The sequence below is a fragment of the Triturus cristatus genome, chromosome 10 (genome assembly GCF_964204655.1).
Source record: "Triturus cristatus chromosome 10, aTriCri1.1, whole genome shotgun sequence".
In the NCBI taxonomy this organism is placed as follows: domain Eukaryota; kingdom Metazoa; phylum Chordata; class Amphibia; order Caudata; family Salamandridae; genus Triturus; species Triturus cristatus.
In genome coordinates this window covers 1,237,967,690-1,237,993,770 of record NC_140593.1, presented here as the reverse complement: position 1 = coordinate 1,237,993,770, position 26,081 = coordinate 1,237,967,690, and the positions used below count along the sequence as shown (strand labels likewise).

At 48.6% G+C, this 26,081-nt stretch overlaps 1 protein-coding gene across 1 annotated transcript in view; it reads right to left on the bottom strand.

Moving 5' to 3' along the window:
* The window catches only part of LOC146797168 (uncharacterized), a 468,769-nt gene that overhangs the window by 334,590 nt on the left and 108,098 nt on the right, over positions 1 to 26,081 (bottom strand). Inside the window, exon 7 of the mRNA XM_085631505.1 lies at positions 4,256 to 4,424. Within this exon, the coding sequence (XP_085487631.1) occupies positions 4,256 to 4,424 (169 nt within the window). The remainder of the gene's footprint in view (positions 1 to 4,255; positions 4,425 to 26,081) is intronic.

Below are 26,081 nucleotides of genomic sequence, written 5' to 3'. Positions count from 1 at the left end.
TTGTAGAGAAGTACCTGAAAGCAGAGGGGACAGAGTCTGGGTCACGGCAAAGTGACCAGGAGGCTCAAAGCAAAGAGCCCTTCGATGTCGGGTGCTTCAGGTGGAAAATGGTGTAGCTTGGATCTGCAGCCACGGGCTCCGGGAGGCTTCAAGGAAGGCCAGCTTCAGGAGGGCAACTGTCCCACGTCGGATGAGGGTCGCTGCGGTGTTAGTGTCCGGATTGGATCCACTAAGCCTTGGCAACCGCAACCCACGAAGAATAAACAAATCTGCTACAGTGCAGACCCACGAGGTCTGGGAGAGGTCTCTTTCGAGGAGACTGTAGAGCAGGCCTGGAGCAACCAGGGGAACTCTTGATTGTAGAGATAGACTTCCGCTAGGGCCCACAAGTCGAGAGACAAGGGACCGCGGGAGGCGGCAATTTAGCGTGCTTAAAAGGGCACCCACGGGCCACCGGAGGGGGCTAGGGCACTGGTCTTTGGCACAATTGCTGTAGAGTGGTTGGCTCGAAAACGGGCCAAAGCACGACTTCCCCACTGGTCACGGTCGTGTGCCACGCAAGAGGTGGCTGGTGTCCTGGGGTATTGGGGATCTCGGCACCCACGCGGTCCACGGTGCCCAAACTCGTTGAGCACACTCACTGGCCTCTGGGATGCGCTGGAAACCCACCTCAAGGCTTCTGGAAGTCGTCGAAGTTCGTGAGAGCAGCGAAGTTCCAACCGGGTCACTTGCAGTGTTTCAGGTGCCTGCCAAGCAGGGGATAACTCCTTTATCCCAAGGGAGATTTCTTCCGTCAGCTGGGCAGCAGCAAGTCGAAGGTCAAGACTGTAAAGTTCAAGATTAATCTGAAGCTCTGGGGCCACGTTATTCACCTTTATCCCCAAGATTAGGGGAGTGTCCAGAGTAGTGTCCACCAATTTGAGGTGAGGCGGGAAAGGGTGGCTACACCCTCTCCCCTTTGTGTGTTTCCCGCCAGGGCGAGGGGCAGGATGCCCCTGAACCGGTTCCAAGCGGTGTATGCAGAATGAGGCTTCTGCAGCTGCCTACGTGCAACTCTGAAAGGACATTTGGTGCACCCACCCGGTTCCAATCCACATTATCCTGTCTGGGGAGATGCTAGCACCTCCCTGCCACAGGAGCCCTATTGTCCAGCTGGCGAGGCTGGGGTTTTCCCCAGCAACAGCCAGCCAGGGTCGTGTAGGTGGCGGGTAGTAGCCATTTTGTACTGCTTGTGCACTTTTAAATTGGTGTCTAAATTCTGCCGCTTTTCCCATATCGCCCCTCTAGCAGGGGGGAATCGTACCCTCATGCCCATGGCTTGACTGGGGGTATGATTCCTACATGTTTGACACCAAACACGATATGGTTCTGTGTAGCCATTCTCAAGTTATCAAGCTATCGCGATAGACTTATAATGCGGTTAAGAGTATATGGTATGGCTACACTACAAACAACCCAGCAATGATTTTACGAGTGTTGCAGAGAGGCCCTACTCATGTAGGGGTCCCCCCTCACACATACCTCAGCACCCTGCCTTGTAGGATTACCAAGGCCTGCTATAGGGGTGACCTATGAGAGTACATGTGTTGTAATGGGGTGGGATATAGGGTACCTATATCCCTGTAAGGGGTGCTAGCACCACCTTACCCAGACTACAGTAGTGGTCTGGTGGTGTCAGTTTGTATGGCTGTCCCAGGGTGGCACAATAAGTGCTGCAGCCCTGGTAGGCCTACTGAGGGACCCATGCCCTGGGTACCTAGGGTACCATCTACAAGGGACTGTCAGGGCATCCTCAGCATCCAATTAGTTCGTACCTAGGGTACTTCACATTAGTTTTACGGAGAAAGCAGATAGGCTGGGGTCCTGGATAGCAGGATCCCAGCCAGACTAGTCAAACACCACTTAAATACCAGGCAAAAAGTTGGGGGCAACCATTAGTCAGATTCCACCCTCCTACAGGAAAGCTGTCTATTGCCCTTTTTGTCGATCAGTCTGAACTCTCCTTTTGTCATTGCTCTTCTCAGGTCATGCATCTGGCTGATGTTTCCACTGCTCCCGTGACCCCTGGGATGTGGAGTCAACCCCTAGGTTCAACCTGTCTTCCAACACAAGAGGGTTTGTTCCAGCCAGTTTACAGTTTCCCATTGCATAAGGACGCATGGCCACTCTATGTATCGTAATGGCTGATGCACTTGCAACCCAGGAAAATGGACTCCGAAGATTGCAGGTGTGTCCTGCTCATGCAGGGGCACCCTCACACTTAGAACCGAGCACCCTGCCTTCAGGATTGAAAGGCCTGCCTTAGGGGTGACTTATAGGTTTTAAGTGCAGTGTCCTTGGATATAGGTAAACCTATATCTTTCGTAAGTGGTGCTAGCACCAGCCCAGACAGGCTGCAGTGGCAGGCCTGTAGTCACACTTTGAGTGGTCTCCCATGGGTGGCATAATACATGCTTCATCCCATGGGGGACCCTTTGTGTACCTCTGCCCTGGGTACCTTAGTAACACATACTAGGGATTTACAAGGGTACACCTGTAGCCAATCTGGGGTGTACCTAAGTACTCACCATGTCCAATTTAGGGAAGAAGCATAGAGGTTGGGGTCCTGATTAGAAGGATCCCAGACTAGTTAGTAAAACATCATGACAACAGCAAAAAGTAGGGGTAACCATTAAAGCAGATCCTACTTTCCTACAACGGGATTAATAAGGGGTTAAAACGGAAAGAGTGCTTTAATCAAATGTTCAATAGAAAAATCACTGGACAGAGTTAGGGGTTATTCACCTACTCCTTACCGAATATTGTGACATTGTACGGGTAGTGAACCCTGCCAATAGCGTAGTCATTTTTGAATTTACATGGATGACTGTGGTAGTTCATGTTGGCCAAGATTCCTATGAGCCAATCAGTGAAAGAATTAAACACTGACAAAAGGTCAATTATGGTTTGAATATTCCCAGATCCTCACCAGTGTATTAAATATTTAGATCAAACATAATACATTCTTCTAAAGCTTGCACCTTTAATCCACACAGACAAAAATGGAGGAAAGAAAAGTAAGATGAAACAATGTTTGAATGACTTTACTAATAAACAAAACGCAAGACCAGTCTTTCTTGTTGCTGCTTGTATAAGAAAGTTATATTGCCTCAGCCCCGTGAGACAGAAGTAAAAATGACTCATTCTCTCTCAATTTCCTTTGTTTGAAAGACATTTTTGTTTGTGGTTGTGAAGTGTTAACATGCTTACACTGATGAGTGCTGTTGCCCTTTCAGTGGGATTTTATCAGTTATTTTACGATTAAACCTAAAAACAGGATAGCATAATCCTAAAATATCGATGGAATTAAATACATGTGTCTTTCTGTGTTTGGGGGATTCAAGGATTAAACTGGCTTTTTATCTGCATTGAATTCATTCTTTAGGCCCTTATCACCAAGTGGGTGATAAAACATGACTAGCAACACATTTAGTTGCAGATTTACAAGCCCCTTGCGACATGTTTACGACACCGTTGTGTCACTTCTGTGATACAGCGGTGTCGTAAACAATGCGCCACCATGAGTTGTGTCGCACTTGCGACATAACTCCAGCAATGCTCTGCCCTTACGCCAGAAGATGCGACACGCATCTGACTATCCTTGCGCCACAGTGCATCGCATTGTAAATTCGACGCATTGGTGGTGGCACAAGGGTATTCCTGCGTGTCGCATCTTTACTGGCGGATCCCTGCTAATATGCAGGTATGCGCCAGTCCTCGTAAATCTGCCCCTTACAGACCTTTAGAGACCTGTAGGAAACGTACTCTGTGTTTGTAGAACCGGTGCTGTTCTAGAACTGCTCAACTAAATTGACTTTTAGTTGGAATTTTCTGTGCATTGATAAAGTCATCCAAATTTTCACATTGTACCTCTAAATCTCACACCTGCAGATTGAGTCAGGTTTCTCGAACTATTATTTATAGACAATGTGAGAAGGCCCAGACAGCTACTTTAAGTGTGTTGTGGCACCACATGGTTTTGCCTGTTAGTTATTCTTCCTTTGCCTTTGTGTCCTTTGCTTTAAGATAATGAGTGTGAATAGACATCTGTGTGCCTTACAAGAGGGCTTGGACAAGACCACAGTATACTCGGGCACTGTTTCTGCCTCCAGAAGCAAATCTGACACGCCTTGAGAGAAGTGCAGAGTGTGGTCCAATTTCACTGTGCTTGCATCTCGCCCCGCCCCTCTAGTCCAAGTGAAATGGGGGGACTTACATGATGTTGGCACAGTTGGCCGTGGTCAGGATCCACCATCGGCTCAGGATGGAGCCAGCGCAGAAGTGATGGACAGACAGCTTCAGGGATACCACCCAGGGGAATTCTCCAGTCTGGGCCTCCAGATTTTCAGGGTCGCTGGGGATATAGAACGGCCGCTGACCACACGCTGGAAACAAGCAAGAAAACAATATATAAGCACTGTTAATACACACAGAAACACATATTCCCCTATTCAATTCAATTACATTATCTTTATTGCATGATTAATTAAAATCTTTGCAGTGGAAAACTACATTCAGAATCAGCCTGTGCAAAATACGCATGAATTACAGTAAGATTAATTCAAAAATCATTTAAAATTTACAAGTATTTATACTATTGTGAAAAAAGTAAAACATATGAAATTTTGTTACTGTGCAAAGTTTAAGATACAATAAAAGAACCTAAAAAGTTCAGAATTAACAGTTGTTAAACAAGGTCGATTTCCTGCTCTCTATACCATGAAACTCTTAACAGATCCACAGTAGTGACTCGGTTTGTCCTCGTATAAAAATTTGGGACAGTACTTAACAGTTAAGGGTTGAGCGGCTAGTTCTACATTTTGATTATGGCCTTAGGTAATCGATTCGTCAATTAGCAGTTAGGTTTAACATGGTTTTTGCTATACTCATGAATCGGACCAGTCTGCGTGCTAACTGAGTGTCACTCCCTTCAAGACTGGTTTTTAATGCTTGCCTACGTGTATATGCAGGACGTCCTCTTTAAAATCACCGCAGATTCTGCAGTTCGTTGTTGTTTCTGGGCGTTCCCAGGGTGGGAGGTGCTGACTTACTGGTAAGACTCCCATCCTCAATTTCAGGTAGGATTCCTTCACTTTCCTTGAGAACCCTGTTCCCAAGTAATCTTGTGGCAAAGACCTTGTATAACTCTGGATAACGGACCACCCGTGAGCCCTCTAAGTCAATGTAGCCTTCTCTTCCTCCAGAGATTGTAGCTTTACTGATTTATTTACAAGCTTCTTAAAATTTTTGAGAGGTCCATTCATTTCCCAAAGGTCTTGTAGGGTAAGAGAGCTTATTGCCGTTTGGAGGTAGACCATTGCAGGGCTGTCTTTACTCCTTTCCAGCTCTTTCCATAGATATGAGTCCAGAGAGCCTGGCTCTGCTCCCTTTATTTTGTGCCAGCAGTTGGTGTAGGCACCCTTGCGAGCTACTTGCTGTTTTTGGAGGTCAAACTCTAGCCTTAATTGTGCTGGCGAGGTGTACTGTGGGAGGTTAAATATTATTCGTATTGTTTTTGATACCACTTTGTCCAAGATTGTCTCGTCTCTCCCTCTCATGCTTTCGCTACCATAAGTGATAGTTGGTAGCAGTTTTGCTTGGAGCACTTCTACAAGAGGCGTTAGATTTGGACCCGTTATATTTTGCATGATGTTTTTTAGTGCTACTGCCAGTGTGATCCCTCTTGTTCTGATCAATGCTTTTTGTTGCCCAAACGATCCCTTTCTATCGAAGATTAGGCCCAGGTATTTATATTCTTTGACCACCTCCAGCTGTTGACTTCGCAGTTCCCATCGAAGTTGGTGTTTTTTATCCTTTTAGTTGAGTATCATCACTTTAGATTTTTCTTAGTTTATCGATAGTCCATTCTTGTCTGAGAAACTGCTAGTGGCACCTATAGGATGTTGCAGGCCGACTGGGGTTCTGCTAATCAGTATTAAATTGTCCGCGTACAATAGATTCAAGAGTGTTAGGCCTCCCAAATTAGGGGCATGATGGTTGCAGTTGTCAAGCTCTGCTGAAAGATCTGAGAGAAAGAGGTTGAACAAAGTCGGGGCAAGAACGCATCCTTGCTTCAGCCCCTTTGTGGTCATTATTTTCCTTGATAGACAGTTGCCTGATCCTAGTTTTATTTGAATCCATGTCTCGGAATGAAGTGACATTAACTGATTCAAGAGTTTCGGATCTATTTCCCAGCCGGATAGTTTGGCCTAAAGTTTCCCCCTGTCTATGCTATCGAAGGGGGACGTATAATCGATAAAACACATGAATAGTGGCTTTTTGACTTTTGTTTTGGCGTCTATTAACGGTGAAAGAGCGAGGATGTTTGTCGCTGTCCCCGTGCTTTTTTGGAAGCCGGTCTGATTGATGGGAATTAAGCCTTTCGTTGATGCCCATTCAGTGAGTTAATCCAATAAGAGACCCGCAAAGTATTTGGCGTCTATATCAATTAGTGCTATAAGCCTGTAGTTCTTAGCTTGATTCCTGCTGCCTTTTTTATGAATAGGAGAAATAATTGATCCCTTCCAGGAATCTGGAATTGTTTCTACTCTCTATTGACCTTGAGGGGTGGAAGAAGCATCCCCTAAGACTTTAGGGGTCTCACATAAAGTTTTGTTTTCAACTTGTTTACTTGACTTAAGGTTTTCTCACAGAAATGCTGTGAGCAGGTTTCATAACATGGAAAGGATGCAGGAGCATGAAAAGAACCAAAGGAGGCACAGAGAATAGCTGGCAAGGAAACGTTAAAACAGTAAAGAATTATACGTAAACAATCAAGAGTTGGTGGTGGGCACACGTCTTGAATCCTGGAGTTTATAAATCAATGGCCGGTAGTGACTGAGGGCACCTTCCACCTAGAGGCTGTGGCTTGTGAAAGCTTTTGGAAGATGCTGATGATGGCTGTGGGGTCCCATGTTGAGACGTAGGACATAACAGTGAACCATTGTCAGGATTGTACACCTGAACCTTGCACATGGGGGCTAAGGAGTAGTGAGGATGTCTGGGCCTTGTGAGTAGAGCGGAGAGAAGCAGTGTAGAAGGAGATTCTGGGGACAAGGAGAATAGAGCTATGGGGACATGGATATATGTGTAGTGCATGGTTAGACATTTAGTCGCTGTCTGGTTTGCTTTGATGGCAGCTGGTTTGATGCAGGGAAAGAATAAGGCTGCATTTGTAGATCTTTTTGAGGCAAACCTAGGACCGGAAGGCACAGGATTGAGGTGCAGTTAGGTGCTGATGAAAAATCCTCCAAGTGTTTCAAGTACCAAGTGCTTCTTCCAGAGGAAATTCCATTGGAGGTGTAGGAAAGTGCCCCTTTTTGCATGGTTACCCCCCACTTTTTGCCTGAAAGATGATGCACTTTGACTTGATGTGGCCTGGGTCCCTGACAATCAGGTTCCTAGGGCTTGTGTTCTTTTCCAAAAACTGTACCTTTGTACCCACCATTGGCACATTCCGAGGCACGGCTAAGCCCCCCTGAAGCTTCAACGGCCTGACACCTTTGGGAGCTGCCCCCAGCAGCGGCCCCCAGCAGCGGCCTCCAGCAGCGGCCCCCAGCAGCGGCCCCCAGCAGCGGCCTCCACCGGTTCTGACTGCCACATTGGGCGGGAGAACCGGTAAGAAAAGCAAGTTAGGAAGGGCGGTGTGCCCACCTCTGCCAACCCCACGCCTCAGGTGGGGGAGGTGAGGTGAAGCATACATGTCAGTCCCCTCCATCTTGAAGATGAGGGGACCCAGCCAATCAGAGAGAGGCTCATGCCCCCACCCACTGGAGGGTGGCATAATAGGGGATGTACTCACCCCAAGGAAGGGACCTATTGGTTCCAACCTGCACACCCCTGTAACGCCCCTAAATCTAGTATTTTGGGGCGACCCTGAACCTTGCCTCCTCAGATAACGTGAAGAAGAAAGAAGAAGGACCGAAGAGACGTGCTGAATAAGGAAGGAGAGCGTACCAACTGCTTTGGCCCCAACCCTACCGTCCTGTCCAGACTTCAACCTGCAACCAGTGAAACCCTGGTGTGTCTAGCAGCCAGCAGCAATCCAGAACCCGGAGGACATACTCTGCCTTCACCAAAACGGCTCAGTCTGCCGTGAGCACCGGACTTGCTCAACCCAAAGACTCCAATACAGACCCCGGATCCAGCCGGATTTGCGGTTCTGCACCACTCTTCACCCGACGCCCACAACCCGAGGTCATGTGGCCCAACACCACGAGGAGGTCTACCCAGGGATCCTGACGTAGGACCCGGTTATCCCCGACCTGCCTCGGTCTTCTACCCGACGCCTGCAGCCTCAACCTGAGGGGTCCCCCCCGACTGCAACCAGTGCTGGTAAGAAAATCTGATGCCTAAAGACACCCCTGCACCAGATGTCCCACGGCCTTGGGTGGCCCAACTAACGATGTCCAAGCATCCCTCAACCATCAACTTATCTCTCCTGCCAGCAGTTGCCCTCAAGAAACCTCCTTGACCAAGCCTGCAGCATCTCTTCCGAACCAGAGATCTTCATTGGAACCCACAGGGCTCCCGATGTCTCCTTGGTACTCCGCATCTGGCCACCTCCCTGCCGCTGGTGGTGCAGCTCCTGTGGTGATCTTTGGCCCTTGCCATGCTGATTTTAACCCCAGGAGCTTTGCACCCACACCAGAGTGGTCTGCTCTTAAGCACCCCCAGACCGAAGGCCCCTCTAAACCCATTGACTAACATTGGGCCCCTGCACTCTGCACCCAACCACTCTAGTGCCGCTGGTGGTGCGATTTGAGTGCCTCCTTGAACCTTGGGGAACCTTGGTTTTAATCCCAAATAGCTATTCCTGTAGGTCATTTCCTTACCTGCAAACCAATAACATTATTTTCTTCCATAGGAACCCATGTTATGATTTCTCTCTTTAAATGTTTTAAGTGCTTAGCTGGCTTTTGTATTGCAACCAAAGTCATTTTGCTATGAACCCAAAACTGTCGTACTTACCTGTGTTTTGTAAGATCCACGGTGTGATATCTGGGCATATCACCCGAGTAGTCAAAGTAACTGAAAAGTTACACAAATTTCAATGTATTCTGAACTGTTTTAAAAGCAAATACAAACTTGTAACAGCTCCAATTCCAACGACAATTGCATTGTCTTGTTAAGTTGAGCATTTAAAAGCATATTCTACTTACCTGTGCCAAGTCCTGCTTGATCCTAGAAATAAAAACATAAGTATACCTTTTTTATACTTACCTAATTGGTCTGGATTCAGTCTCTGAGTGTGTGCCATCAGTTCTTGCCTGAGTGAATACATAAGTGTTTAACACACACTCCTGATAAGCCTAACTGCTCGTCCACACTACCACAAAGAGAGCTGTTAGTGATTTTCTAATATAGCCTCTGCTGTACCTCTGGGGATCCACTGGACTCTGTGCACACTATACCTCACTTTGGTATAGTCTATACTGAGGCAGCTTCCGACATTGGTAGATCATAGGTGGGGTCTAAGACTTTGCATTTATTGGATAAACCTAGCCAACACCTAATCACACGACAAGAATAAAACAATTGACTTTAGTACAACTCATGTTTTGAATTGACTATTTTCCAAATTTCTAAATGTCTTGTAAGGGGGGAAGTACTTAGAACTTTTTATATAGGTATTCTAAAAAGAACCCCACTTTAGTGAAATAATGAGCAACCCAGAGAAGATGGCTGAGGAGCTCGACCTCACCCCTACTCCAGCCTAGAGTTTAGAGAGTTAAGGCTTCTCTGTAAAGCTAAAAAATAAGAACTGGGCCCAACCCTACCAGAGTAGAACTCCCAGAGTTTCGGGCAGGGTATGCAAGGGACCACCCCACTACTGAAGGGGAAGATCTCCAGGTAGATGTGGAAAGTAGTGAGGAGGATGAGGTCTTAAACCAACCACCTCAACTACTTAGGGAGGATGAGGACTTTGTGCCTTACCCCTCCAGACCAGGGAGTAGAGGTTCTAGAGCCTACAGAGGTAGGGCAGAGTCTGTACAGGGTAGTGAAGACAATTTCACTGAAGAGGACAACCTTTTAGCAAGGTTGACCAAAAGACTAGAGCTAGATACTAGGCTCGTAGCTCTGGAAAAAGAAAGAGCAGAGATGGGCCTAGGACCCATAAATGGTGGCAGCAATTTAAATAGCCAAGAGAAGGAAGGATCTTATGATCCTAACCTCCAAAAAGGGATTGTCCCTAAATTTGAGGATGGTAATGATATCACCAAATGGTTCACAGCCTTTCAGAGGGCTTTTGTAGCCAGGAAAGTGAGGAAGACTCACTGGGGGGAACTCCTTTGGGAACTATTTACTGATAAGTGTAGGGACGGAGCCCTGACCCTGGCTGGGGCGGAAGCGGAGTCTTATGAACTCATAAAAGGTACCATGAATGAGGGAGTTGGACCCACAACTGAGGAACAGAATTAAATTCAGGGGGCTCAGAAATCCCAGAGTCAGTCCTAGGTGGAATTTGTAGTCTACTCAGTACAAAAAATCACTAGGTGGCTGGTGGACTGGAAGTGCAGGATTATGACGGACTTTATAACTTGTTTATGAAGGAACACATTTTAAGTAACTGTATTAATGAAACGTTGCATCAGTATCTGGTAGACCTAGGTCCAATTTCTCCCCAAGAATTGAGAAAGAAGGCGGACCACTGGGTCAAGACAAGGGTGACCAAGACAACCACTGGGGGTGACCCGAAGAAAGGGGTTAAAAAACATCCCCAGGGGAAAGAGGGTGAGAAGCCCAAAGATAAAAACCAAGGGGCTTATTTACAAGGCCCTTGCATCAATTTGCGTCATTTTTAACTTGGGAAAAGTGGCACAAGGGCCTTGTAAATCTGCCCCCAAGAGTCTTCTAAAGGCCCCTAAAATCCTTCCCAGATGGGTGGGCCCAAGAACTCTTCCCAGCTCTCTTGTGGGTATAAGGGGGAAAAGTTTGATCCTGCTAAGGCCTGGTGTTTCCACTGTAACAAAAGGGACACCGAACTGGGACCCTGCCTGTGCCAACAAGCAAGCCCCTAGCCTCCCTCCAGCTAACCCTAGAATGGCAAATCTTCGGATGGGATCAATGGTGTGCCCTGAGCAAATCAGAGTGCACACAAAAGCTACACTAGTCTCCATGGGTAGGGTAGATTTGGCAACCCTAGCTGTATGGCCGACAAACTTAAATACGTTCCTGCAACACCCCAAAATCAATGGGTCAAGTGTAGAAGCCCTGAGGATACAGGAGCCAGTGTCAATATGGTGAGAGAATCACTGGATTCCCCAGGACAATCTCCAAAACTAGAATGAAGGACACATGCACCAATGCTAAACATCCCTGAGATAATGTGTGTGAAAACAAGAGTACAATGCCTAGCATAGGGTGATAAAAGAGAGTTGGAGCCTGAAATGATGGCCCAACCTCCCAAGAGGAAAGGTAGGAAGACTGGTGAAACAGCTTACACACAGCAGAAAGATCAGGACCCCTTTCCTCAGGGAGAGGACTTGTCAGCCCCAGAGGGAACTGAGCCCATGGAACTTGTACTTTACGAGGTAGAGCTCTTAGGCCCTCTAGGGAACAGCTGTGCCCTGGGTAGCAGGTCTGCCCCATTCTTGAAAGCCTGAGGCAGCAAGCTGCTGCACAGGAGCAGGGAGATGTCAGTGGCTCCCACAGAGTCTACTGGGAGGAAGGACTCATTTACATGGAGGCCAGAGGCCCCAAACCTGGTGCCACTAGGACAGTGGCAGTGCCTAAGTTGGCTGTATTGAGAGTTCCAACTCACATTGGCTCATGACATCCCCCTAGCTGTACATCTGGATCAGACAAAAACTTAGGAAAGACTTATTGGCCCCAGATGTCCCAAAAGTTGAAGGAGTTTGTCAGCTCCTGCATTACTTGTCAAGCCAGTGGCAAAACAGGCGGACACCCAAAGGCACTCCTGATCCCACTACCAGTGGTTGGGGTTCCCTTCGAAAGGGTATATGTGGATATAGTGGGTCCACTAGAACCTCCCACAGCCTCAGGAAACAAATACATGCTGGTAGTAGTGGACCATGCTACCAGATATCCTGAACCCTTTCCCCTTAGGTCTACTACAGCCCCTGCAGTAGCCAAGGCCCTCATTGGTGTCTTCACCAGGGTAGGGTTTCCTAAGGAGGTATATCAGACCGAATTTCCAACTTCATGTCTGCATAATCGACACCCATGTGGGATGAGTGTGGAGTGGTCTATAAGTTCACCACACCTTATCACCCACATACCAATGGCATTGTTGAAAGATTCAACAAGATATTGAAAGGCATGATAATGGGTCTAGCTGAAAAACTCAAAAGGAGATGGGATGTTCTGTTACCCTGCCTTCTTTTGCCTACAGAGAGGTGCCTCAGCAGGGAATAGGGTTCTCCCCCTTTGAACTTCTGTTTGGCCACCCTGTATGGGGGCCGCTCTCTCTTGTGTGGGAAGGATGGGAGAAACTCTACCATGTACCAAAACAAGGTGTGGTGGACTATGTGCTAGGCCTTCCTTCCAGGATGGCAGAGTACATGCAGAAAGCAACCAACAATCTTAAGGCCAGCCAAGAGCTCCAGAAGCTCTGGTATGACCATAAGGCTGCACTGGTGGAGTTCCAACCACGGCAGAAGGTGTGGGTTTTGGAGCCTGTGGCACCAAGAGCCCTCCAGGACAAATGGAGTGGCCCTTACTCTATCCTAGAAAAGAAGAGTGAGGTCACCTACTTGGTAGAAATGGGCACTAGCAGGTCCCCCAAACGGGTGATACATGTGAACCGGCTGAAAACTTGCTGTGTCAGGGCTGATGTTACCATGTTGATGGTTACTGATGTGGATCAGGAGAAAGAGAGTGAACGTCTCCCTGACCTCCTCTGGTACAGCTCCCAAGATGGGGGAGTAAATGGAGTTGTCTATTCAGACACCCTCTCTGCCTTACAGCAAGCTGATTGTAGGCAGGTCCTACAACAGTATGCACAGCTCTTTTCCTTAACCCATGGATAGACACACTGGTGTACCCATGATGTGGACATTGGAGACAGCATGCCTGTCAAAACCAAAATCTATTGCCAAGGTTGAGGTCAACAAGATGCTGGAGTTGGGAGTCATTGAGCCTTCTGAGAGTTCCTGGGCCAGCCAGCGGTCCTAGTCCCCAAACCTCATCCACAGGGTGGAAAGAGAGAAATTAAGTTTTGTGTGGACTACAGAGGCCTCAATACTGTCACCAAGACAGATGCTCACCCTATCCCAAGAGCAGATGAATTGATAGATAAGTTAGGGGCTGCCAAATTTCTCAGTACCTTTGACTTGACTGCAGGTTACTGGCAGATTGACATGGCTCCTGGAGCAAAAGAAAAGACAGCATTCTCCACACCTGATGGGCACTTCCAGTTTACTGCGATGCCATTTGGTCTAAAAAATGCCCCAGCCACCTCTTAAAGTTTGGTGAATGAAGTCATTGCTGGGTTGGAAGGCTTTAGTGCAGCTTATCTTGATGATATTGGTGTGATTAGCTCTTCCTGGCAGAATCACCTGGTCCACCTGGTGTCTTGCTTCGCCCTCCCAGATAATACAGAATACCACACGGTGGCTCAAACATGACGAAGCAATAAACATTACACAAAATTCCCTGGAAAAGGATTTCACTTTATAAAATGAAGCACATCAAATACTGCTTTCAGAATAAGGCTTGGGGTTTTATTTATGCACTGCTCTCTAACAGAAAGGCGTTCCCAGATGTCAAATGAACAACATTTGAATGTATACAGTTAGATATATACAGATATATATATATATATATATATATATATATATATATATATATATATATATTACCTACTGGCGGTCGCCAGTAGGTAGTTATAGTTAGGACCCTGTTTCCATAGGAAAACCGCAACATTCTATTTGGAATAACTTTGGCGCCGGTCGACGAATCCTCGCGAAATTTTCAAAACTAATGGGGCGCTACGCTCCGCTCCTACCCTGAAAGTCTCGGGGGGATTCGTCAAGCGGGGGCTGAGATAAAAGGGGGGTCCCAAAACGCGTTTTTCCCATGCATTTTTCCATAGGACCTTTAGACACAGCTACAGCCCGAACGGCTGAACAGAGTTCCTTGACATTTGGCAGAGATGTAGTCTACAGGTCAAGGAAGTGCCTTTTGTAGGTTTGGTGTAAATCTGTTCAGTAGATTCTGAGAAAATAGCCTTTAAATCAATCGAAACCAGGAAGCGGCGGCCGCCATTTTCTCTCTCGCAGTCTGAGAGGGGGTTAAAAAACAAAGGCCAAAAACATGTAAAGGGACTGTTTAGACAGCTCCTAAGCACCTAGTCATGTTGAGGGAGTCCTCAAAGATCCCCCAAGGCTAAAAACGGAATTTTAATTTTTTCGATAATTTCGCCGATTACGCTTACGCGTACGGTAAAAATTAATAAAAAAAAAAAAATTATCCATACTCTCTCCACCCCATGTGCAAACGGTCCCCGAAGGGCATCATTTGTGCATGGCATATAACAGATGTGAAAAATTAAAATATTACCTTTCACAACGAAGCGCATCATATGTCCTCCATGTGCGCACGGTGCGCGAAGCGCATCGTGCGTACATGGCCCATGTAGCGTAACGTGGGCACGCGGTGCACGTAGCGCACCGCGTGCCCACCGTGCATGCACGGCACTAACTGCGTAAAGTGGGCGCGCGGTGCGCGAAGCGCACTGGGCGCGCACGGAACGAACTGCGTTAAGTGGGCGCGCACGCCACGAATGGCGTAAAGTAACTTAGCATTTAAAAAACCGTACAAATTCACTGAAAAAAACATAGGTTTCACACACGTTATAGTTAGGAATTAGCATTTAAAAAACCTTGCTAATTCAGTGAAAAAACCATAGGTTTCACACATGTTATAGTTAGGAATTAGCATTTAAAAAACCTTGCAAATTCACTGAAAAAACCATAGGTTTCACACAAGTTATAGTTAGCTGTACATTTCACTCGTAAAAAACCAATGAAATTCCCCCGTTATAGTTAGTGCAGGCAACTATAACTCACGCGACCGCAATCCTCTGCTGATGACATATGTGTCTTTATGAAAAAAAAATATTTGTAATATATGTATAGCTAAAATTTAATGGAAGAAGACATGGGCAAATAAGTGTCTAAATACAGTATTAGCATCAGCAGAGGATTGCGGTCGCGTGAGTTATAGTTACCTGCACTAACTATAACGGGGGAATTTCATTGTTTTTTTACGAGTGAAATGTACAGCTAACTATAACTTGTGTGAAACCTATGGTTTTTTCAGTGAATTATATATATATATATATATACAGATATATATATATAATAACACACTTGGCAAATGCAACTGTTAAACATGAATAATAATATGAAATGAACACAAGCAGATAGTAATGAACGTCCTCCAAGAAATCAGAATGATATATAAACTAAATACATCAGAAGATTACAACCAGTAAAGAGGGACTTGAATGTGCACAGAGGCACCCACACATCACAATGAAAACACCTGTGATGATTATAATCACTGGCGACTTGGATGTGGACGCATACTCACACACGTCACAAAATCAGTACTCAAAGAAAACACCTCACCGATCGTTCACTCGACATCCTTGTCAACTCAAGATGGTGGAGAACATTGACAGCCAGGCAGGACTTGCGATCGGGACCGAAATCCCAAATTCTCTTGTGACGACACGTCTGCCCCACAAATGAGCTCACATCTGCCGGCCAAGATCCCCTGCCTTTAATACCTTTACTCAACCTAATGCGAAGGTTCTAGAAACTTCACCCCCTTTCTTCTGTTACGAAAAACTGAGCTGAAGTACTAGTCTGTGTCAAGATCAAGACAGAAGCTGGCCAGGCCTCTGTATGTTGACTCGGAGACAGAACTGTACATTCCACACATTTCTCTGGCCACAACAATCTCTGCTCTGAAAGGCACCAAGTACGCTTCCCACACATTATCCCAGCAAAGCTTACGAAAGCCTCCATCCAGCAGAAAACAAAACAACCTTGAGTGTGAATAACCTAAACAACTTGAGTAATTTGGGGCCCTGGCTGTGCGCGCAAAAAGCTCTAGAAAGAGTCAGGATTCAAGATGACATGAGAGCATGTCAAAGCCAATAGTAAGAACTTCAAAATGCTTCCCAATGTACAACACAATGCACATTTGTGCACCACTGCCTATAGCATCACACACTTCATCTGCCAATGTAGAACATAATGCACATTTGTGCACCACTGCTCATAACACTGCACTTCGAGACCAAAAAGTACATTCCACACCTCTCTCTCATGCTTTCAAATGCTCATCCCACACGTTTTGTTCTTGGCAAGCTGTTTTACTCTGTGACAACGGGCACTTTTAAACTACAAGAGATATGAAAGAAATCTTCAAGGGAAAAATGCACATGCAGAGAAAAATGTAAATGTAGTACATGCAGGCTAGGGTAAAATAAAACACCAAAAGTCAATTAAAATCATGGTAGTCAAAGGTCATCACGTGGTTTCAAAACAAAGGAGTCCCTCTAGCACTACACCTGGGGAAGGTTTTACAGGCCCTGCAAACTCCAGGCCTAACTATCAAGGCATCCAAGTGCCAGATAGGGCAGGGAACTGTTGTGTACTTGAGCCACCAGGCAGGTGGAGGCTAAATTCTACCACTACAGCACAAAATCCAGACAATTCTGGATTGGGAAGCTCCAACCACCCAGACCCAAGTCAGGGCATTCCTTGGCTTGACTGGGTATTACAGGAGGTTTGTGAAGGGGGATGGATCCATTGTGACTCCCCTCACAGCACTCACCTACAACAAGTTGCCCAAGAACGTGAACTAGACAGTTAGCTGCCAAAAGGCTTTTGACACCATGAAAGAGGCAATGTGCTCAGCACCAATTTTAAAAGCTCCAGATTATGCGAAACAGTTCATAGTGCAGAATGATGCCTCTGAGCTAGGGATAGGAGTGGTCCCATCCCAGACCAATGATGAAGGCCAAGACCAACCTGTTGCTTATATAAGCAGAAGGCTTCTCCCAAGGGCGCAGCGTTGGAGTGCCATTGAGAGGGAGGCCTTTGCTGTGGTTTGGTCCCTGAAGAAGTTGATACCATACTTGTTCGGTACTCACTTCATAGTTCAAACTGATCACAGACCTCTCAGATGGCTAATGCAAATGAAAGGAGAAAATCCCAAACTGTAGAGGTGGTCCATCTCCCTACAGGGAATGGACTTTGAAGTGGAACACAGACCTAGGACTGCCCATGTCAATGCAGACAGCATTTCCAGATATTTCCACTTCGGCAATGAAGACTCTCTAGGGAAAGGTTAGTCTCATCCTCTTTTGTTTGGGGGAGGAGGGGTTGTGTAGGAAAGTACCTCTTTTTTGCATGGTTACCCCCCAATGTTTCCAGACACTTGATGCACTTTGACTTGCTGTGCCCTGGGTACCTGCCAATCAGGTTCTCAGGGCCTGTGTTCTTTCCTAAAACTGTACCTTTGTACCCACAAGTGGCATAGTGGTAAGAACCATTGTAAAAAGGTACCATTGGTACCAAGGGCACTGTGACCAGGGAAAGCCTCTAAGGGCTGCAGCACCTATTGTGCCACCCTTAGAGACCCTGCACATTAACACCCACACACTGCCACCCGCATGCTGCGTGTTTTGGTGCAGAGAAAAGTGAAGAGTCGACATGGCACACATCGCTGTGTGCCATGCCTGCAACCCACTGCCCGTGGCCTAGGTAACAGGTTTGTTGGGGGTGGGGGTTTTATAAAGAGCGAGCTTGACCTGAAGGTATCAGAGCTCCTTACATGAGCACCAGTTTTATTACAGACGGACACATTCATTTTGGTACGCATAGAGAGATTAAGTGATTTGCCCAGAATCACACGATGTTGAGCATCCCAGCCGAGACTCAAACCTGTTTTACCAGCTTTGAGGTTGACCGCTCTAGGCGTTAGGCCACATCCTCTTTTCAGTTGCATGAGCACTGTACCCCTACAGTGTCTAAGTCCATTCTCAGACATTCTAAGTGCAGTGAAGCCTTAAAGAGTATATGGTGCTGGGAGTTTGTCATTACGAACTCCACAGCTCCATAATGACTACACTGAAGACTGGGTAGTTTGGTATCAAACTTCTCAGCACATTACACCCACACTGATGCCATTGTGGGATTTAATGTACAATGCACAACAGAGGGCAACTTAGAGATGCCTCCTGAAATAAAACAGCCCTGGTGTGGTTCCTGAATGGCTACCCACCATCTGCCACCACCAGACAGGTTTCTGGAACCCTGGGTAGAGAGGCTCCACTCTCTGGGTCCAAAAACAAATCCCATACTGGGAGGAGGTGTCATGCTTCCTTCCCCCGGATGGGCTGGGTCAATGAAGGGGAAGCTTCAAAGGCTTGCCGCCATTGGAAGCTGTCCCTGTCTTTTGTTGCCCCAAGCAACTGGCTCCTACCAGTTCTGACCCCCAATTTAGGCATAAGAATCGGTGGGAAAACCAAGCTAGAAGGAGAGGTGTGCCAATCTTTGCCAACCCCACCTCTCAAGTGGGGGAGGCGAGGTGAAGCACACATCTCAATTCTCTCCATCTTGAAGATGAGGCGACTCAGTCAATTAAAACCTGACAGAAATGCCCTGACTTGGGTCTGGGTGGTTGGAGCTTCCCGATCCAGAATTGTCTGGATTTTGTGCTGTACTGGTTGAATTTGGCCTTCACCTACGAGGTGGACCAAGTATTCAACAGTTCCCTGCCCTATCTGGCACTTGGATGCCTTGATAGTTAGGCCTGGAGTTTGCACTGACCCAATCAATAAGGAAGAGGCTCATGTCCCCATCCCACTGGAAGGTGGCATATTAGGGGGTGTACCCACCCCAAGGAGGGACCCATTGGTCCCGACCTGTACCTTTCTGAAACGCCCCTACATTTAGTCCCTGTGGTCAGCATCCAGCCCCTCTGCACCCCGGACCCACTCCTCCCACCTGCCAAGGTTTGGAGGGGACTCATGAGCGATCTGTCCATGGGGTCAGTATCTGTCCCCTCTGCCGCCTGCACCCCCTCCTAGCAGCCAAGCTTTGGAGGGGGCTCATGGGCCACTGTCACTTGGGTTAGGACCTGCCCCCTCTCCAGCCCTCCCTCCTAGTAGTCAAGCTTGGGAGGGGGCTCATGGGTGCACTGTCCCTGGAGCAGCATCCTTCCCGCCCTCCTAGTGGCCAAACTTTGAAGAGTGCTCATGGGCCACTGTCCCTGGGGTCAACATCCACCCCCCTGCTGTCCCGGTCACCCTCCTCCTCCCAGCAGCCAAGCTTTGGAGGGGGCTCATGTGCCACTGTCCCTGGGGGTCAACATCCGCCCCCTGCTGTCCCGGGCCACCCTCCTCCTGGCAGCCAAGCTTTGAAGGGGGCTCATGGGCCACTATCCCTGGGGACAGCATTCTCCCCTCTGTAGCCCGGCCCCCTCCTCCTAGCAGCCAAGCTTTGGAAGTGGCTCATGGGCCACTGTCCCTGGGTCAGCATTCTCCCCTCTGTAGCCCAGCCCTTTCCTCCTAGAGGCTAAGCTTTGGAGGGGGCTCATGGGCTACTGTCCCTGGGTCAGCATCCTCCCCTCTGTAGCCTGGCTCCCTCCTCCTAGCGGCCAAGCATTGGAGGGGGCTCATGGGCCATTGTCCCTGGGGTCAGCATCTGCCCCCTCTGTAGCCCGGCCCCCTCTTCCTAGCAACCAAGCTTTGGAGGGGACTCAGGGGCCACTGTCCCTGGGGACAGCATCCTCCCCTCTGTAGCCCGGCCCCCTCCTCCTAGCGGCTAAGCTTTGGCGGGGGCTCATGGGCCACTGTCCCTGGGGTCAGCATCTGCCCCCTCTGCAGCCGCGGCCCTTCCTCCTACCGGCCAAGCATTGGAGGGGGCTCATGGGCCACTGTCTCTGGGTCAGCATCCTCCCCTCTGTAGCCCGGCCCCCTCCTCCTAGCGGCCAAGCTTTGGAGGGGGCTCATGGGCCACTGTCCCTGGGGACAGCATCCTCCCCTCTGTAGCCCAGCCCCCTTCTCCTAGCGGCCAAGCTTTGGAGGGGGCTCATGGGCCACTGTCCCTGGGTCAGCATCCTCACCTCTGTAGCCCGGCCCCCTCTTCCTAGCGGCCAAGCTTTGGAGGGGGCTCATGGGCCACTGTCCCTGGGGTCAGCATCTGCCCCCTCTGCAGCCGTGGCCCTTCTTCCTACCAGCCAAGCTTTGGAGGGGGCTCAGGGGCCACTGTCCCTAGGGTCAGCGTCCGTCTCCTCTGCAGTTCTAGCCCCCCAGGGGGCAAGCTTTGGAAGGGACTCATGGACACGCTGTCCCTGGAGTCAGCATCTGCCCCCTCTTCAGCGTCCCCCCTTCCTCGTTGGCAAGCTTTGAAAGGGGTTCATGGGCGCCCTGTCCCTGGGTCAGGTTCTCACCCTCTGCAGCCCCGGCCCCCCTCCTCCTAATGGCCGACTGACTTTGGAACTGAGGAACCAGGTGCGAGTCTCGGCGTCGGCTAAACATCCTGTCATTCTGTGCAAATCTCTTAATCTCCCAGTGCCTACCAAAAATGAAGATGTCCTTGTGTAATGTAACTGGTACTCGTGTCGGATCGAGTTCGCTATATAAAACTGCAAAGTAATTTTTTTAAAAATAGGAATACCAGCACCTCCACAGATAGCATTGGGTTTAGGTTATGACTTGCAGAATTGAAGCTTTAGATGTGTTCTTAAGGGGCAGGTACCTAGTTCTGTCACTTTCAAGGTCTCCCAGACTCTTTGCTCCATTCCCTGAGTCCAGATCAGGTCTTCTACAGTTCCCAGTACCTGCTCTGGCTTCCGTTTTGCTCTCTTGACCTCTGTTGGACCTGGCCTTTTTTGCAGGGTTATCCCCAAACATTTTGCCTTCTTCCTCCTCTTTTTCTGACCTTCTTTTTGTTGGCTTTAGGACTCTGGGCACTTTACCACTGCTGACCAGTGCTAACGTGCATGTGCACTTTCCACTAAAACATGATATGATTGGCTTACTCCTGTTAGGCATATTTAATTTACTTTTAAGTCTCTCGTAAAGTGGTTATTCCCTATATCCAGGGCCTGTAAATTAAATGCTACTAGTGGGCCTGCAGCACTGCTTGCTCCACCCACAAATGTAGCCTTTCAAACCTGTCTCAGACCTTCCACTGCAGGGCCTGCGTGCGCAGTTTATTGCCACTTTGACTTGGCATTTAAAACTACTTGTCAAGGCCTAAGCTCCCCTTTTCCTACACCGAACTCACCCCTAACATAGGCCCTAGGTAGCCCTATGGGCAGGATGCTGTGTAAGTAAAAGGAAGGACATGTGCCTTTATTGTGTGGCATGGCCTGGTAGTGACTTGTTTCTTTCTACTGTGAGGCCTACCACTCTCATAGGCTAGCATTGGGAAATCACTTCTATATTCTTAAGTGGTAATTCCTGATCAGAAAGGAGTGGCATAGCCATGTTTGGTATGTTCAAAATAATGGTGATAAATCCTGCTTACTGCTGAAGTTGGATTTCACATTACTATTTTAGAAATGCCACTTTTAGAAAGTGGGCATTTCTCTGTGCTTATGACTCTATGCATCCTGACTGTAATCCACATCTAGGCCTGGGTGACAGTTACACTTGGTGTATACTTCCAGACTGCCACAACACAGGAAGAGATGGGTGTGACGGGGTTACATCTACATTCTTCTGTGTAGGGAGCTGTGTAATTGTTGCCGTGCCCCCCCCCCCGCACACACACTGTTTGCCTGGTCTTTGATGCACCTTTGACCGGTGTGTACTGGGTTCCTGCTATCCAGGTCCCCAGTACCAATGTTATTTCCCCAAAAACTATACAATTGTTTCCGCAATTGTCAATAACTTTAGTACCCCCTATAAGTTCCTAATAAACGGTGCCCCAGGTACCCAGGGCCTGTGGTACTAAAGAGGGTCCCTGGGGGGCGGCAGCATGAATTGTGTGACCCTCTGAGACCCTCGCACCAAGCTCAGGCAAACTGCCACTGCAGAATGTGTGTCTTGGTGCAGAGAAAAGGGAAAACATGACATGTCACGCATCCCTATGTGTCCTGTCCCCTACCGCTCCATATGATATTTGAAAGTCACCCCTACATGAGGCCTAAGGCAGGGTGCTGAATATTACATGTGAGTGCCTACCTGCCTGAGCAGATATGCCCCTGCTCTGGTCAGTCCTATTACTGCCAGTACAAGTGACCAGGGAAGCCATTTTAAAGCATGTGCTGGACACTGGTGAAAAAGAGTTCCCCAGATACATGTTGGCTTCACTGAAGATAAGGACATTTGATATCAAACATCTCGTATTGATGAATCCACACTCATTCCAGTGTTTGATTTATCAATACATGTGCCCACTGGGCACCTCACAGATGCCCCCTGAAACCATACCAACTGTAGTTAGGCTGACTGACTGGTTTTAGCCAGTCTGACACCAGAGGCGAATTCCTGACCCCCAAGGGTAAGGGTCTTCACCCTCGGGAGGCCAGGAACCAGGCCAGCTCTGGCAAGGGGTGTCTTCCACCCCCTTCCACGAGATGACCTGCAGATTAGTCTGCCGAGGCAAGGGAGCGTCAATGCAGCCCCTCCGCCTTTGGTATGTGACTCTGGCTTCTCTCATAGGAGGGGATACCAACCTCCCCTGTCCTGCAGGGGGAGACATTGGTTAGATTAGGAGGGGTGCCCACATTCAGCCAGCAGCGCCCATAGGGTGGGGCAGGTGATGTGGACTCTTCAGATTCCTACATCTTTTCTTGGAGAGAATTAACCAATCAGGGTCAGGGTTATGACCACTACCTAACGGAAGTAGTCATAGGAAAGTGTATTCACCATAAAGGTAAGTAGCCCATTGACTACTACCTGGCATTCCCTCTAATGCCCCTAAAATTCAGTATTTGGGGAGCCCCTGGCACCAGAGAGACAAATCCTGACACCCTAAGAAGAGTGAGGACACTGAAGACCCGCAAAAGCAGAGAACACTGAAGAGAGCACCTGACTTGGCCCCACCCCTGCCGGCCTGTCCGCAACCCCGTCGAAAACTGCTCCAAAGTTGGCTCCTCCTGTAGCCATTGATTCCAGAAACTTGGGAGGACTGCCTGCCTTTGAAGAAGACTCAAGACCTCCTGGGAACAGCAAGCCTGTTCTGAAGAAACTCCAAAAGAGAAGACTCTGAGGCCTCCAGAACTGCCAAGCAACCTCTGCACCTGTCACCTCTGGCCCGAGTTGAAGTGGGTCAACTGTGCCAAGAAGGATCCCCAGCCCTCCAGAGCTCAAGTCCACTGTGGTCTCACCCCTCCTGGACTCCCCGACGTCACCTGCAGGATCTTCACTCAGGCCCCCTCTACCAAGACTAATCCGGTAAGAAAAAACCTGACGCCTAAAGACACCTCTGCACCCGTCACCCCTGGCTCTTGGAGAAGAGGATCAAAGGTGGCCCCCCATCCCCGAGCACCGCAAGCCCTGAGCCCACTCGCTGGTTCAGCCCGACTGGCTTCTTAGCCAGAGGCTGCAGCCTCTTTTTACAGAGACCGATCCCCATTGAAACTCATTGGGCACACAACGCTGTTTATTTTATTTTTATTTATTTATTTGGAACATTTATTGAGCACACAGCTACCTCCAGTGGAGTTTTCCCAGCACTAAGGCTGCAGAGAGACACAAAAGGCACAGTGCAAAGGACGCCATTGTGCCGTGGTAGTGTACTGTTGGTGCTGCCTTGGACCTTGCCCACCACTCACCTTCCCTCATGGAGACTGGTCTTGTAAGTCGATGTACTTTACCTGTTTGCAGAACGTTTGTTTCCTTCCATAGGATAACATTGCCGAACTCTAAGGGCGCTGTCGTGCACCTGGACACTATAGTGCCACTGGTAGAGTACTGTTGGTGGTGCCTAGGACCTTGCCCACCACTCACCTTCCCTCCTGGAGACTGGTCCCGTAAGGCGATGTACTGTACCTGTTTGCAGAACGTTTGTTTCCTTCCATAGGATAACATTGCCAAACTCAAAGGGCGCTGTCGTGCACATGGACGCCACCGTGCCTCTGGTCGTGTACTGTTGGTGCTGCCTTGGACCTTGCCCACCACTCACCTTCTCTCCTGGAGACTGGTCTTGTAAGTCGATGTACTGTACCTGTTTGCAGAACGTTTGTTTCCTTCTGTAGGATAACATTGCCGAACTCAAAGGGCGCTGTTGTGCACCTGGACGCCATTGTGCCGCTGGTCGTGTACTGTTGGTGCTGCCTTGGACCTTGCCCACCACCACTCACCTTCTCTCCTGGAGACTGGTCCCGTAAGTCGATGTACTGTACCTGTTTGCAGAACGTTTGTTTCCTTCCATAGGATAACATTGCCGAACTCAAAGGGCACTGTCGTGCACCTGGACGCCATCGTGCCGCTGGTCGTGTACTGTTGGTGCTGCCTTGGACCTTGCCCACCACTCACCTTCTCTCCTGGAGACTGGTCTTGTAAGTCGATGTACTGTACCTGTTTGCAGAACGTTTGTTTCCTTCTGTAGGATAACATTGCTGAACTCAAAGGGCGCTGTCGTGCACCTGGACGCCATTGTGCCGCTGGTCGTGTACTGTTGGTGCTGCCTTGGACCTTGCCCACCACTCACCTTCTCTCCTGGAGACTGGTCGCGTAAGTCGATGTACTGTACCTGTTTGCAGAACTTTTGTTTTCTTCCATAGGATAACATTGCCGAACTCAGAAATTGCATTGTGTCCACTTTTAGAGTGAAAGGAATTTATATTTAAAAACATACTTACCTGAATGTGTTTTCTCTGATGCCTAAACAAATATATAGATACTTGCTATTTTTATATGTTGGTGTGCATCTCCTTCTTGAGTTGTGGTATCATTTATTAACCATTGTGAATGTCTTGCACTTCTCTGTGCTCGCCCACACTACCCCCTAATAGAGCACTTTGGGATTACATAGCGAGCCCCTGTCAACTCATGAGGGAACCCCTGGGCTCCTCACACAGTATATATCACATAAAGAGCCAGTTTCCTACAGTCTGCATACTGATGGTCTCCATGGGCTGAGACAGGGAGGTGGGACGCACTTACATTTTTATAGGCTGTCCTGCCCTCACACGAATGGCTGATTTACCCCATACCGATGTCTGGAGCCAGGACTGGGGTTAAAAGGGAGTGCTCTACACTTCTACGTTTGTTTTTTTTTAAGTCACCTCTGGACTAAAGACAATTTTGAGTATAAGTACAGGGGCTCTGATCCCATGTTTTCAGAGCACTTTTGGAACTGAGACGGAACCTCTGTCAGAGGGATTGTTGTGCTACTCAAAGGACTGCTCTTCTGCTGTTTCCCTGCTGCCTGCTACTTGTTGGGTGGCCTAAAGGACTCCCTGGTTTGCTTGTCTGCTTACTGGACTGCTGCCAGCTGCTCCCGGACTCTGTTCTGTAAAGGCACTGTGGGGTGACAGGACGAAGTCACCATTAGGATCCTGGCCTGGTTGTGCTGGTCCACTTGCCTACGGCGGCCTGCCTTGTGTTTCTCTCCCAGGGGGCAGCACGGGGTTTAACGTCGCTTTGGGGCTCAGTGGTTTCGCTGTGTGCCCAGGGCTTGCCCTGGATGAGAGCATGGTGATGGCTGCATTTTTCCTTTCACTCGGTCCTAAAGAGAAGCGTATGGTGAGCTCTTGAATTACTCTTCTCAACCCTAGCGCGTGTTGGGCGCCCCAGTAGCATTCTGTTGTGTGGAGGAATGCGCTGTAAGCTTTACTCCTAGGTTTGGAGCCACCCGATCAGCGCGTGGCTGATCCGACATTTGCCTCCAGGAAAGCTTCCTTCTACAAACAGGCGAGTGCCTCAGAGATTACAGTTTCACCTTCAGGAAGCTTGCACTGCACCGGCCGGGCGGGCTGAGCCGTACCCTGGTGACGACACCTTGTCAAGGTGATCAGAAGGCACATGCCGACACCAGCGCTGCCGGGCTCTGCCCCTACGGAATTCCAAAGCCTCGCCACCATGACTTCTGGTCTCAGGG